The sequence below is a fragment of the Pecten maximus genome, chromosome 6, assembly GCF_902652985.1.
Source record: "Pecten maximus chromosome 6, xPecMax1.1, whole genome shotgun sequence".
Lineage (NCBI taxonomy): Eukaryota > Metazoa > Mollusca > Bivalvia > Pectinida > Pectinidae > Pecten > Pecten maximus.
Genome location: NC_047020.1, coordinates 8,151,103 through 8,164,423, shown reverse-complemented (window position 1 = coordinate 8,164,423; position 13,321 = coordinate 8,151,103). Strand labels below are relative to the sequence as shown.

Below are 13,321 nucleotides of genomic sequence, written 5' to 3'. Positions count from 1 at the left end.
ATTACGTAACAGGTGCACGTTCATGATGACGATATAAACATCATGGGAAAACAATGTCACTCTTCCAATGACCCACACATGAAAACATTCGATGGCAGGTAAGGGTATTTGAAATAATGAGCATACACTATGAGAAGCCGCGTATTATGCAAATTAGTATTGGTCTCGTTAGAAGTATCTCGTCTTGTATGTATCGACAGCATGTGCAATCGAAAGAAAATAATGACAAGTGGATTTATTTTCCGTTAGCTTAATGTCCAAGATACATATCTTGACTGATCTAGTGATGCCGCTTTCTGTTGGAAATACATGTACCTTCTTTGTTTGGCAATACAATTATTTAGTTACTATCGGTATTTGTTTTCTCGGTCGGTCGGTCAGATGGCTGGAATGTCTTTAAATGTGCGTACGAGTTCAGTTAATACCAGGATGCAGAATTCCAAGAATTTAGATTACATTGTTGATATGACTATCATTAACTCAAAACGAATCAACAACATTAAAACGACATCAATAGTAGAATGCTATGCAATGATAGTGGAATACTGTTTGTTAATAGTGGAATACTATACATTAATAGTTGAATGCTATACATTAATAATGGAATACTATAAATTAATAGTGGAATACTATACATTGATAGTGGAATAGTATACATTAATAATGGAACACTATACATTAATAATGGAATACTATAAATTAATAGTGGAATGGTATACATTTATAGTGGCATGCTATACATTAATAGTGGAATACTATACTTTAATAATGGAATAATATTTGTTAATAGTGGAATACTATTTGTTAATTTTGGAATACTATACATTAATAATGGAATGCCGTACATTAATAATGGAATACAATACATTAATAGTGGAATACTTTACATTAATAATGGAATGCTATACGTTAATAGTGGAATACTATACATTAATAATGGAATACTATCTATTAATAATGGAATACTATACATTAATAGTGGAATACTATACATTTATAATGGAATGCTATACATTGATAGGGGAATACTATACATTAATAATGGAATACTATACATTAATAGTGGAATACTTTACATTAATAATGGAATGCTATACGTTAATAGTGGAATACTATACATTAATAATGGAATACTATATATTAATAGTGGAATACTATCTATTAATAGTGGAATACTATACATTAATAATGGAATACTATACATTAATAGTGGAATACTATTTGTTAATAGTGGAATACTATACATTAATAGTGGAATACTATACATTTATAATGGAAAACTATACATTAACAGTGGAATACTTTACATTAATAATGGAATGCTATACATTGATAGTGGAATACTATATATTAATAGTGGGATACTATTTGTTAATAGTGGAATACTATACATTAATAATAGAATAATATACATTAATAATGGAATGCTATACATTAATAACGGAATACTATACATTAGAAGCAAGTGTTAATAGTAGATTTCTTACTTAGGCCTTACGAGCTACAAAGAACTGGGGAATTCGTCTTGTATGAACACGAGGAACTATCGATTGCGGTGAGTATGATACCAAGTATTGTATATTCAGTGAAGAGGTATTTTACATTCTTAACCGTGTTACTGTTTTGTTGTTGTTGTTGTTTTTTTGTTTTGGTTTATGTTGGGGGTTTTTTCACAAAAACAAATACATTATACATGATGAATGGATAATATCGCCCATTCCATAAAAAAACAACAATAATGAAAATGATAACAATCGTGCATTCCATTAACAAACGAAAATCTTGAAAATAATGATAATCGCCCATTCCATCAGCGACAACATTGTTTAACAAGAAATTTCTTCTGTTGTAGATTCACGCCTACTTCCAAGCATGTGAATGGGGAATACCAAACGCCAAATGTAATTGTGGAATCGCTATCAAAAACCAAAATGCTGTTTTCAGGGCCAACTTCTGTAAACATTCAGATGGATATAACAATATCATCGAGTTCAACGGATGCGACGAAGATGCGATGACGATAAACGCTTATCGTTCACTTAACACGTTTGGATCTGGTTTTGAGGTAAAATAACATAATGGCATAGTAAAATAGAAATGAAACAAACGTAAGTGTCAACATCTGTATATACCGTCCATAATATAGGTCTGTATAACTATAGTGTATACCGTCCATAATATAGGTCTGTATAACTATAGTATATACCGTCCATAATATAGGTCTGTATAACTATAGTGTATACCGTCCATAATATAGGTCTGTATAACTATAGTATATACTGTACCGTCCATGATATAGGTCTGTATAACTATAGTATATACCGTCCATAATATAGGTCTGTATAACTATAGTGTATACCGTCCATAATATAGGTCTGTATAACTATAGTGTAAACCGTCCATAATATAGGTCTGTATAACTATAGTGTATACCGTCCATAATATAGGTCTGTATAACTATAGTGTATACCGTCCATAATATAGGTCTGTATAACTATAGTATATACTGTACCGTCCATGATATAGGTCTGTATAACTATAGTGTATACCGTCCATAATATAGGTCTGTATAACTACAGTATATAACGTCCATAATATAGGTCTGTATAACTATAGTGTAAACCGTCCATAATATAGGTCTGTATAACTATAGTATATACTGTACCGTCCATAATATAGGTCTGTATAACTACAGTATATAACGTCCATAATATAGGTCTGTATAACTATAGTATATATATCGTCCATAATATAGGTCTGTATAACTATAGTATATACTGTACCGTCCATAATATAGGTCTGTATAACTATAGTATATACCGTCCATAATATAGGTCTGTATAACTATAGTGTATAACGTCCATAATATAGGTCTGTATAACTATAGTATATATATCGTCCATAATATAGGTCTGTATAACTATAGTATATACTGTACCGTCCATAATATAGGTCTGTATAACTATAGTATATACCGTCCATAATATAGGTCTGTATAACTATAGTGTATACCGTCCATAATATAGGTCTGTATAACTATAGTGTATACCGTCCATAATATAGGTCTGTATAACTATAGTATATACCGTCCATAATATAGGTCTGTATTACTATAGTATATACTGTACCGTCCATAATATAGGTCTGTATAACTATAGTATATACTGTACCGTCCATAATATAGGTCTGTACAACTATAGTATATACCGTCCATAATATAGGTATGTATAACTATAGTGTATACCGTCCATAATATAGGTCTGTATAACTATAGTATAAACCGTCCATAATATAGGTCTGTATAACTATAGTATATACTGTACCGTCCATAATATAGGTCTGTATAACTACAGTATATAACGTCCATAATATAGGTCTGTATAATTAGAGTATCTACCGTTCATAATATAGGTCTGTATAACTATAGTATATACTGTCCATAATATAGGTCTGTATAACTATAGTATATACCGTCCATAATATAGGTCTGTATAACTATAGTATATACTGTACCGTCCATAATATAGGTCTGTATTACTATAGTATATACCGTCCATAATATAGGTCTGTATAACTATAGTATATACCGTCCATAATATAGGTCTGTATCACTATAGTAGCAGAATAATGGGTCATCAGAATCTAAAGGGTAGCAATTTGTTTTTCATTTAAATTAGTCTCAGATAACAAACAATTTCAAGTCATTACTATTTACTCGCCTGATAAAGGAAATGAAAGGAAATAGTTTTTTAATTCAGTGGGAAGATTTTGTGTAACTGATTAAGCTATGGGAATAATTTATTTCAATTGGCGATTTTAACTGTGTTATAGATAAATCAAAAGATAGACCATCAATCTATGTCATTGGAAGTATTTCTATATGATTTAGAACGAGGGTCAGGTTCATGGATTTTAAGTAATGAAAAACATAAAATTTCCAAAAATCATTAGCAGCATGTTGGAGGATTTTGTGCACCTGAAATAAATTTACATGAAAGTATGTTTGAATGGAGAGATCTTTTTAAAAAAGAAAATCAAAGAATTAGAAATGGAAGTTTGAGGGAAATGTTAACACAAACTCAAAGGAAATAAAAATGAAGAACTACATGGAGATAAACTTGGAGAGAAGGAATCTAACAATGCTGCTATTTTAAACCGAATAGTTACTCTAAAAGCCAAAGTTAAAAAAAAATACCACAATAGCAGAGCAGATACGGCTAAAGCAAGATCAAGGATTCAAGAAAACAAAACTGAAAATTCATCTATTTTTTTCCAGTAATAGAACAGCTATAAAATACAAAATCAAGTGGCACTACCACACTCACTACACTTTAGCATGCCATGCTAGCTGGTTGATAATGAAATGCTAGGCACATTATACCTTATAAATTTGACACTATGCAATCAGTATCGAAGTGAAACTATTCAGGTATATTATTTTTTTTATAGATAATTCTTCCGTCGGGGACAATGGTGACATTCAAATACGGCTCATATGTGGGGAATGATGTAGTTTTTATCCACTACATCTACATAAAGCCGTCGATTTTAGACTGGAAAACATCACAAGGCTTGTGTGGATATTTGGATGGAACAACGACAAACGATTTTAAAAAGAAAGATGGTTCCGACACCACTGATGCCATGGAATTTAGTGAAAGCTGGAAGTAAGTATCACACAATGGTAAACTGTAGGTCACCACGTGTTATAAACCGGAAGTTAGTATCACACAATGGTATTATGTAGGTCACCACGTGTTATAAATCGCAAGTTAGTATGACATAATGGTATACTGTAGGTCACCACGAGTTATAAACCGGAAGTTAGTATCACACAATGGTTTTATGTCGGTTACCACGTTGTATAAACCGGAAGTTAGCATCGCACAATGGTATTCTGTAGGCCACTATGTGTTATAAACCGGAAGTTAGTATCACAAAATGGTATACTGCGGGTCACCACGCGTTATAAACCGGACGTTAGCATCACACAACGGTATTCTGTAGTCAACCATGAGTTATAAACCAGAAATTAGTATCACACAATGGTGTTATGTAGGTCACCACGTGTTATAGCACCGGAAGTTAGTATCACACAATGGTATTATGTAGATTACCACGGGTTATAAACCGGAAGTTAGCATCACTCAATGGTATACTGTAGATCCACGGGTTGTAAACTGGAAGTTAGTATCACACAATGGTATTCTGTAGGTCACCACGGGTTATAAACCGGAAGTTAGTATTACACAATGGTATACTGTAGGTCACCACGGGTTATAAACCGGAAGTTAGTATCACACAATGGTATTATGTAGGTTACCACGCGTTATAAACCGGAAGATAGTATCACACAATGATATTATGTAGGTCTTCACTCGTTATAAACCGAAAGTTAGCATCACACAACGGTATTCTGTGGGTCACCACGGGTTATAAACCGGAAGTTAGCATCACACAATGGTATTATGTAGGTCACCACGGGTTATAAACCGGAAGTTAGTATCACACAATGGTATTATGTAGGTTACCACGCGTTATAAACTGGAAGATAGTATCACACAATGGTATTATGTAGGTCACCACGCGTTATAAACAGGAAGTTAGCATCACAAAACGGTTTTCCATAGTCAACCATGCGTTATAAACCGGAAGTTAGTATCACACAAAGGTATTATGTAGGTCACCACGTGTTATAAACCGGAAGTTAGTATCACACCATGGGATACTGTAGGTCACCACGGGTTATAAACCGGAAGTTAGCATCACACAATGGTATTCTGTAGGCCACCTCGGGTTATAAACCGGAAGTTAGTCTGGCACAATGGTATTATGTAGGTTACAACGCATTATAAACCTGAAGTTAGCATCACACAACGGTATTCTATAGTCATCCACGTGTTATAAACCGGAAGTTAGTATTACACAATGGTATTGTGTAGGTCAGTAGGTCACCTCGGCTTATAAACTGGAAACTAGTATCACACAACGGTATTCTGTAGTGAACCATCTGTTATAAACCGGAAGTTAGTCTCACACAATGGTATCATGTAAGTCAACACGTGTTACCAACCGGAAGCTAGTATCACACAATGGTATTATGTAGGTCACCACGTGTTATAAATCGGAAGTTAGTATCACACAATGGTAAACTGTAGGTCACCAGGGGTTATAAACCGGAAGTTAGCATCACACAATGGTATTCTGTAGGCCACCTCGGGTTATAAACCGGCAGTTAGTATGGCACAATGGTATTATGTAGGTTACCACGCATTATAAACCGGAAGTTAGTATCACACAACGGTATTCTATAGTCAACCATGTGTTATAAACCGGAAGTTAGTATTACACAATGGTATTGTGTAGGTCACCACGTGTTATAAACCGAAGCTAGTATCATACCTTGGTATTCTGTAGGTCACCACGTTTTTATAAACCGGGAGTAACTATCACACAATGGTATTATGTAGGTCACCACGTGTTATTAACGGAAGTTACTATCACAAAATGGTATACTGAAGGTCACCACGGGTTATAAACTGGAAGTTAGTATCACACAATGGTATACTGTAGGTCACCACGGGTTATAAACTGGAAGTTAGCATCACACAACGTTATTCTGTAGTCAACCATCTGTTATAAACCGGAAGTTAGTATCACACAATGGTTTTTATGTAGGTCGCCACGTGTTATAAACTGGAAGTTAGTATCACACAATGTTAAACTGTGGGTGACAACGGGTTATAAACCGGAAGTTAGCATCACACAACGGTATTTTGTAGTCAACCATGTGTTATAAACCGGAAGTTAGTATCACAGAATGGTATTGTGTAGCTATAGGTCACCACGTGTTATAAACCGGAAGTTAGTATCACACAATGGTATTATGTAGGTCAACACTTGTATATAAACCGGAAGTTTCACACAATGGGATACTGTAGCTCACCACGGGTTATAAACCGGAAGTAAGCATCACACAATGGTATTCTGTAGGTCACCACGTGTTATTAACCGGAATTTAGCATCACACAATGGTATACTTTAGTCAACTATGTGTTATAAACCGGAAGTTAGTATCACACAATGGTATTATGTAGGCCACGACGGGTTATGAAATATAAGTTAGCATCACACAATTGTATTATGTAGGTTACCACGCGTTATAAACCGGAAGTTCGTATCACACAATGGTATTATGTAGGTCACCACGTGTTATAAACTGGTGTTATCTACATTAATGATATGTTATAGAAAGGGATAATTCTGTTAGGTCATGGTTACTCACTTGTTGAATATGTCACATAGAAAAAGTTATTTGATGAAGCATCTTGAGTTCCACTTTTTTACTGGTATTTGTTATTTTTCTACAGGATAGTTTCCGGAAGTTCAAAGTCATTGTTTATAAATCCACTGGAAACACATTCGATTCCTACAACAATGATCCATGAATACTGTACCTGCAAAGACAAAGATCAAATTTCCTGTTCAGCGTCCCCAGCGGAGCCCTGCTCTTCCTCCGACCCATCAAACGCTGAGGATTTTACTGGATACGTTGATACGTGCATACGGACATTTTCTAAACGTGACACTGACGACCAGGAGACGGTGTACTTCCCACAGTATCCCAACGAGGAAGAGAGTGATGATGAAGATAGCGAGGTATGTCTTGATATTCCAATCACATGAGTTACTAAAGGATAACTGCTGTCCTACGTAAAATTGTGATAAGAGCAATCAGGCTATCTACAAATAAACAAATTCTTCAAAAACTGTTGAATTTTCCTTTTTTTCTCATTTCAAACTCTTTGATAACGATTAAAGGGATATCCCTTCTTTCCAAATCCAGATGTGTGTTGTACAGTAATCTATAAGATTTATGATGAAAGAAGCTTACACTTATATTTATGATTAATTGTGATGGAATAAATATCATATTTGTACAGAAAATTTGCAAAAATCTGCCTCTGTATTTGCACTGGAATATTAAGATATCACGTGACACCATCAATTTGCCAAAAGTCACACCACTTCGATAAAAATATCATAGATTGGGTAAAGCTTATGACAGCATAGCGAGTCCAGTCCAGGTCAGTCTCATCGTTAGTTATACATGTAGTATCTACCCTTAATGTCCAGTCCAGGTCCGTCGTATTGTTAGTTATAGTATACAAACCCTTAATGTCCAGTCCATGTCTCATTGTTAGTTATAGTATCCAAACCCTTAATGTCCAGTCCAGGTCCGTCTTATTGTTAGTTATAGTATCCAAACCCTTAATGTCCAGTCCGGGTCTCATTGTAAGTTATAGTATCTAAACCCTTAATGTCCAGTCCAGGTCCGTCTCATTGTTAGTTATAGTATCCAAACCCTTAATGTCCAGTCCAGGTCCGTCTTATTGTTAGTTATAGTATCTAAACCCTTAATGTCCAGTCCAGGTCCGTCTCATTGTTAGTTATAGTATACAAATCCTTAATGTCCAGTCCAGGTCCGTCTCATTGTTAGTTATAGTATACAAACCCTTAATGTCCAGTCCAGGTCAGTCTCATTGTTAGTTATAGTATACAAACCCTTAATGTCCAGTCCAGGTCCGTCTCATTGTTAGTTATAGTATACAAATCCTTAATGTCCAGTCCAGGTCCGTCTCATTGTTAGTTATAGTATACAAACCCTTAATGTCCAGTCCAGGTCAGTCTCATTGTTAGTTATAGTATACAAACCCTTAATGTCCAGTCCAGGTCCGTCTCATTGTTAGTTATAGTATCTAAACCCTTAATGTCCAGTCCAGGTCCGTCTCATTGTTAGTTATAGTATACAAACCCTTAATGTCCAGTCCAGGTCCGTCTCATTGTTAGTTATAGTATACAAACCCTTAATGTCCAGTCCATGACCTTCTCATTGTTAGTTATAGTATCCAAACCCTTAATGTCAAGTCCAGGTCCTTCTCATTGTTAGTTATAGTATACAAACCCTTAATGTCCAGTCCGGGTCTCATTGTTAGTTATAGTATACAAACCCTTAATGTCCAGTCCGGGTCGTATTGTTAGTTATAGTATACAAACCCTTAAAGTCCAGTCCGGGTCTCATTGTTAGTTATAGTATACAAACCCTTAATGTCCAGTCCAGGTCCTTCTCATTGTTAGTTATAGTATCTAAACCCTTAATGTCCAGTCCAGGTCTCATTGTTAGTTATAGTATCTAAACCCTTAATGTCCAGTCCATGTCCGTCTCATTGTTAGTTATAGTATACAAACCCTTAATGTCATGTCCGGGTCTCATTGTTAGTTATAGTATACAAACCCTTAATGTCCAGTCCATGTCCGTCTTATTGTTAGTTATAGTATCTAAACCCTTAATGTCCAGTCCAGGTCCGTCTCATTGTTAGTTATAGTATACAAACCCTTAATGTCCAGTCCATGTCTCATTGTTAGTTATAGTATCCAAACCCTTAATGTCCAGTCCATGTCCGTCTCATTGTTAGTTATAGTATACAAATCCTTAATGTCCAGTCCATGTCCGTCTCATTGTTAGTTATAGTATACAACCCCTTAATGTCCAGTCCAGGTCAGTCTTATTGTTAGTTATAGTATCTAAACCCTTAATGTCCAGTCCAGGTCGGTCTCATTGTTAGTTATAGTATACAAACCCTTAATGTCCAGTCCATGTCTCATTGTTAGTTATAGTATCCAAACCCTTAATGTCCAGTGCAGGTCCGTCTCATTGTTAGTTATAGTATACAAACCCTTAATGTCCAGTCCATGTCTCATTGTTAGTTATAGTATCTAAACCCTTAATGTCCAGTCCAGGTCCGTCACATTGTTAGTTATAGTATACAAACCCTTAATGTCCAGTCCAGGTCCGTCTTATTGTTAGTTATAGTATCCAAACCCTTAATGTCCAGTCCAGGTCCTTCTCATTGTTAGTTATAGTATACAAACCCTTAATGTCCAGTCCATGTCCGTCTCATTGTTAGTTATAGTATACAAACCCTTAATGTCCAGTCCAGGTCCTTCTCATTGTTAGTTGTAGTATACAAACCCTTAATGTCCAGTCCATGTCCGTCTCATTGTTAGTTATAGTATACAAACCCTTAATGTCCAGTCCAGGTCCGTATTATTGTTAGTTATAGTATCTAAACCATTAATGTCCAGTCCAGGTCCGTCTCATTGTTAGTTATATTATCTAAACCCTTAATGTCCAGTCCAGGTCCGTGTCATTGTTAGTTATAGTATCCAAACCCTTAATGTCCAGTGCAGGTCCGTCTCATTGTTAGTTATAGTATACACACCCTTAATGTCCAGTCCAGGTCGGTCTCATTGTTAGTTATAGTATACAAACCCTTATTGTCCAGTCCGGGTCTCATTGTTAGTTATAGTATACAAACCCTTAATGTCCAGTCAACGTCCGTCTCATTGTTAGTTATAGTATCTAAACCCTTAATGTCCAGTCCATGTCCGTCGTATTGTTAGTTATAGTATCCCACCCTTAATGTCCAGTCCAGGTCCTTCTCATTGTTAGTTGTAGTATACAAACCCTTAATGTCCAGTCCATGTCCGTCTCATTGTTAGTTATAGTATACAAACCCTTAATGTCCAGTCCATGTCCGTCTCATTGTTAGTTATAGTATACAAACCCTTAATGTCCAGTCCAGGTCCGTATTATTGTTAGTTATAGTATCTAAACCCTTAATGTCCAGTCCAGGTCCGTCTCATTGTTAGTTATATTATCTAAACCCTTAATGTCCAGTCCAGGTCCGTGTCATTGTTAGTTATAGTATCCAAACCCTTAATGTCCAGTGCAGGTCCGTCTCATTGTTAGTTATAGTATACAAACCCTTAATGTCCAGTCCAGGTCGGTCTCATTGTTAGTTATAGTATACAAACCCTTATTGTCTAGTCCGGGTCTCATTGTTAGTTATAGTATACAAACCCTTAATGTCAAGTCTAGGTCCTTCTTATTGTTAGTTATAGTATACAAACCCTTAATGTCCAGTCAACGTCCGTCTCATTGTTAGTTATAGTATCTAAACCCTTAATGTCCAGTCCATGTCCGTCGTATTGTTAGTTATAGTATCCCACCCTTAATGTCCAGTCCAGGTCCTTCTCATTGTTAGTTATAGTATACAAACCCTTAATGTCCAGTCCATGTCCTTTTCATTGTTAGTTATAGTATACAAACCCTTAATGTCCAGTCCATGTCCGTTTCATTGTTAGTTATAGTATACAAACCCTTAATGTCCAGTCCATGTCCTTCTCATTGTTAGTTATATTATCTAAACCCTTAATGTCCAGTGCAGGTCCGTCTCATTGTTAGTTATAGTATCCAAACCCTTAATGTCCAGTCCAGGTCCGTCTTATTGTTAGTTATAGTATACAAACCCTTAATGTCCAGTCCATGTCTCATTGTTAGTTATAGTATACAAACCCTTAATGTCCAGTCCATGTCCCTCTCATTGTTAGTTATAGTATACAAACCCTTAATGTCCTGTCCAGGTCCGTTTCATTGTTAGTTATAGTATACAAACCCTTAATGTCCAGTCCAGGTCGGTTTCATTGTTAGTTATAGTATACAAACCCTTAATGTCCAGTCCGATTCCGTCTCATTGTTAGTTATAGTATACAAACCCTTAATGTCCAGTCCAGGTCCGACTCATTGTTAGTTATAGTATCTAAACCCTTAATGTCCAGTCCAGGTCCGTCTTATTGTTAGTTATAGTATCTAAACCCTTAATGTCCAGTCCATGTCTCATTGTTAGTTATAGTATACAAACCCTTAATGTCCAGTCCAGGTCCGTCTCATTGTTAGTTATAGTATACAAACCCTTAATGTCCAGTCCATGTCCTTCTCATTGTTAGTTATAGTATCTAAACCCTTAATGTCCAGTCCATGTCTCATTGTTAGTTATAGTATCCAAACCCTTAATGTCCAGTCCAGGTCCTTCTCATTGTTAGTTATAGTATACAAACCCTTAATGTCCAGTCCATGTCCTTCTCATTGTTAGTTATAGTATACAAACCCTTAATGTCCAGTCCAGGTCCGTCTCATTGTTAGTTATAGTATACAAACCCTTAATGTCCAGTCCAGGTCCGTCTCATTGTTAGTTATAGTATACAAATCCTTAATGTCCAGTCCATGTCCTTCTCATTGTTAGTTATAGTATACAAACCCTTAATGTCCAGTCCGGGTCTCATTGTTAGTTATAGTATCTAAACCCTTAATGTCCAGTCCATGTCCGTCTCATTGTTAGTTATAGTATCTAAACCATTAATGTCCAGTCCATGTCCGTCGTATTGTTAGTTATAGTATCTAAACCCTTAATGTCCAGTCCAGGTCCATCTCACTGTTAGTTATAGTATACAAACCCTTAATGTCCAGTCCGGGTCTCATTGTTAGTTATAGTATCTAAACCCTTAATGTCCAGTCCAGGTCCGTCTCATTGTTAGTTATAGTATACAAACCCTTAATGTCCAGTCAACGTCCGTCTCATTGTTAGTTATAGTATCTAAACCCTTAATGTCCAGTCCATGTCCGTCGTATTGTTAGTTATAGTATCCCACCCTTAATGTCCAGTCCAGGTCCTTCTCATTGTTAGTTATAGTATACAAACCCTTAATGTCCAGTCCATGTCCGTTTCATTGTTAGTTATAGTATCTAAACCCTTAATGTCCAGTCCATGTCCGTCTCATTGTTAGTTATAGTATACAAACCCTTAATGTCCAGTCCATGTCCGTTTCATTGTTAGTTATAGTATCTAAACCCTTAATGTCCAGTCCATGTCTCATTGTTAGTTATAGTATACAAACCCTTAATGTCCAGTCCATGTCCTTCTCATTGTTAGTTATATTATCTAAACCCTTAATGTCCAGTGCAGGTCCGTCTCATTGTTAGTTATAGTATCCAAACCCTTAATGTCCAGTCCAGGTCCGTCTTATTGTTAGTTATAGTATACAAATCCTTAATGTCCAGTCCAGGTCCGTCTCATTGTTAGTTATAGTATACAAACCCTTAATGTCCAGTCCAGGTCTCATTGTTAGTTATATTATCTAAACCCTTAATGTCCAGTGCAGGTCCGTCTCATTGTTAGTTATAGTATACAAACCCTTAATGTCCAGTCCATGTCCGTCTTATTGTTAGTTATAGTATCCAAACCCTTAATGTCCAGTCCAGGTCTCATTGTTAGTTATAGTATCTTAACCCTTAATGTCCAGTCCATGTCCGTCTTATTGTTAGTTATAGTATACAAACCGTTAATGTCCAGTCCAGGTCCGTCTCATTGTTAGTTATAGTATACAAACCCTTAATGTCCAGTCCATGTCTCATTGTTAG

At 35.8% G+C, this 13,321-nt stretch overlaps 1 protein-coding gene across 1 annotated transcript in view; it reads left to right on the top strand.

Annotated features, from left to right (window-relative positions):
* LOC117328864 (von Willebrand factor D and EGF domain-containing protein-like) overlaps positions 1-13,321 on the top strand; it is a 36,299-nt gene that overhangs the window by 9,548 nt on the left and 13,430 nt on the right. Inside the window, exons 8-12 of the mRNA XM_033886449.1 lie at positions 13-98; positions 1,492-1,555; positions 1,853-2,065; positions 4,450-4,667; positions 7,371-7,659. Coding sequence (XP_033742340.1) covers positions 13-98; positions 1,492-1,555; positions 1,853-2,065; positions 4,450-4,667; positions 7,371-7,659 — 870 coding nt within the window. The remainder of the gene's footprint in view (positions 1-12; positions 99-1,491; positions 1,556-1,852; positions 2,066-4,449; positions 4,668-7,370; positions 7,660-13,321) is intronic.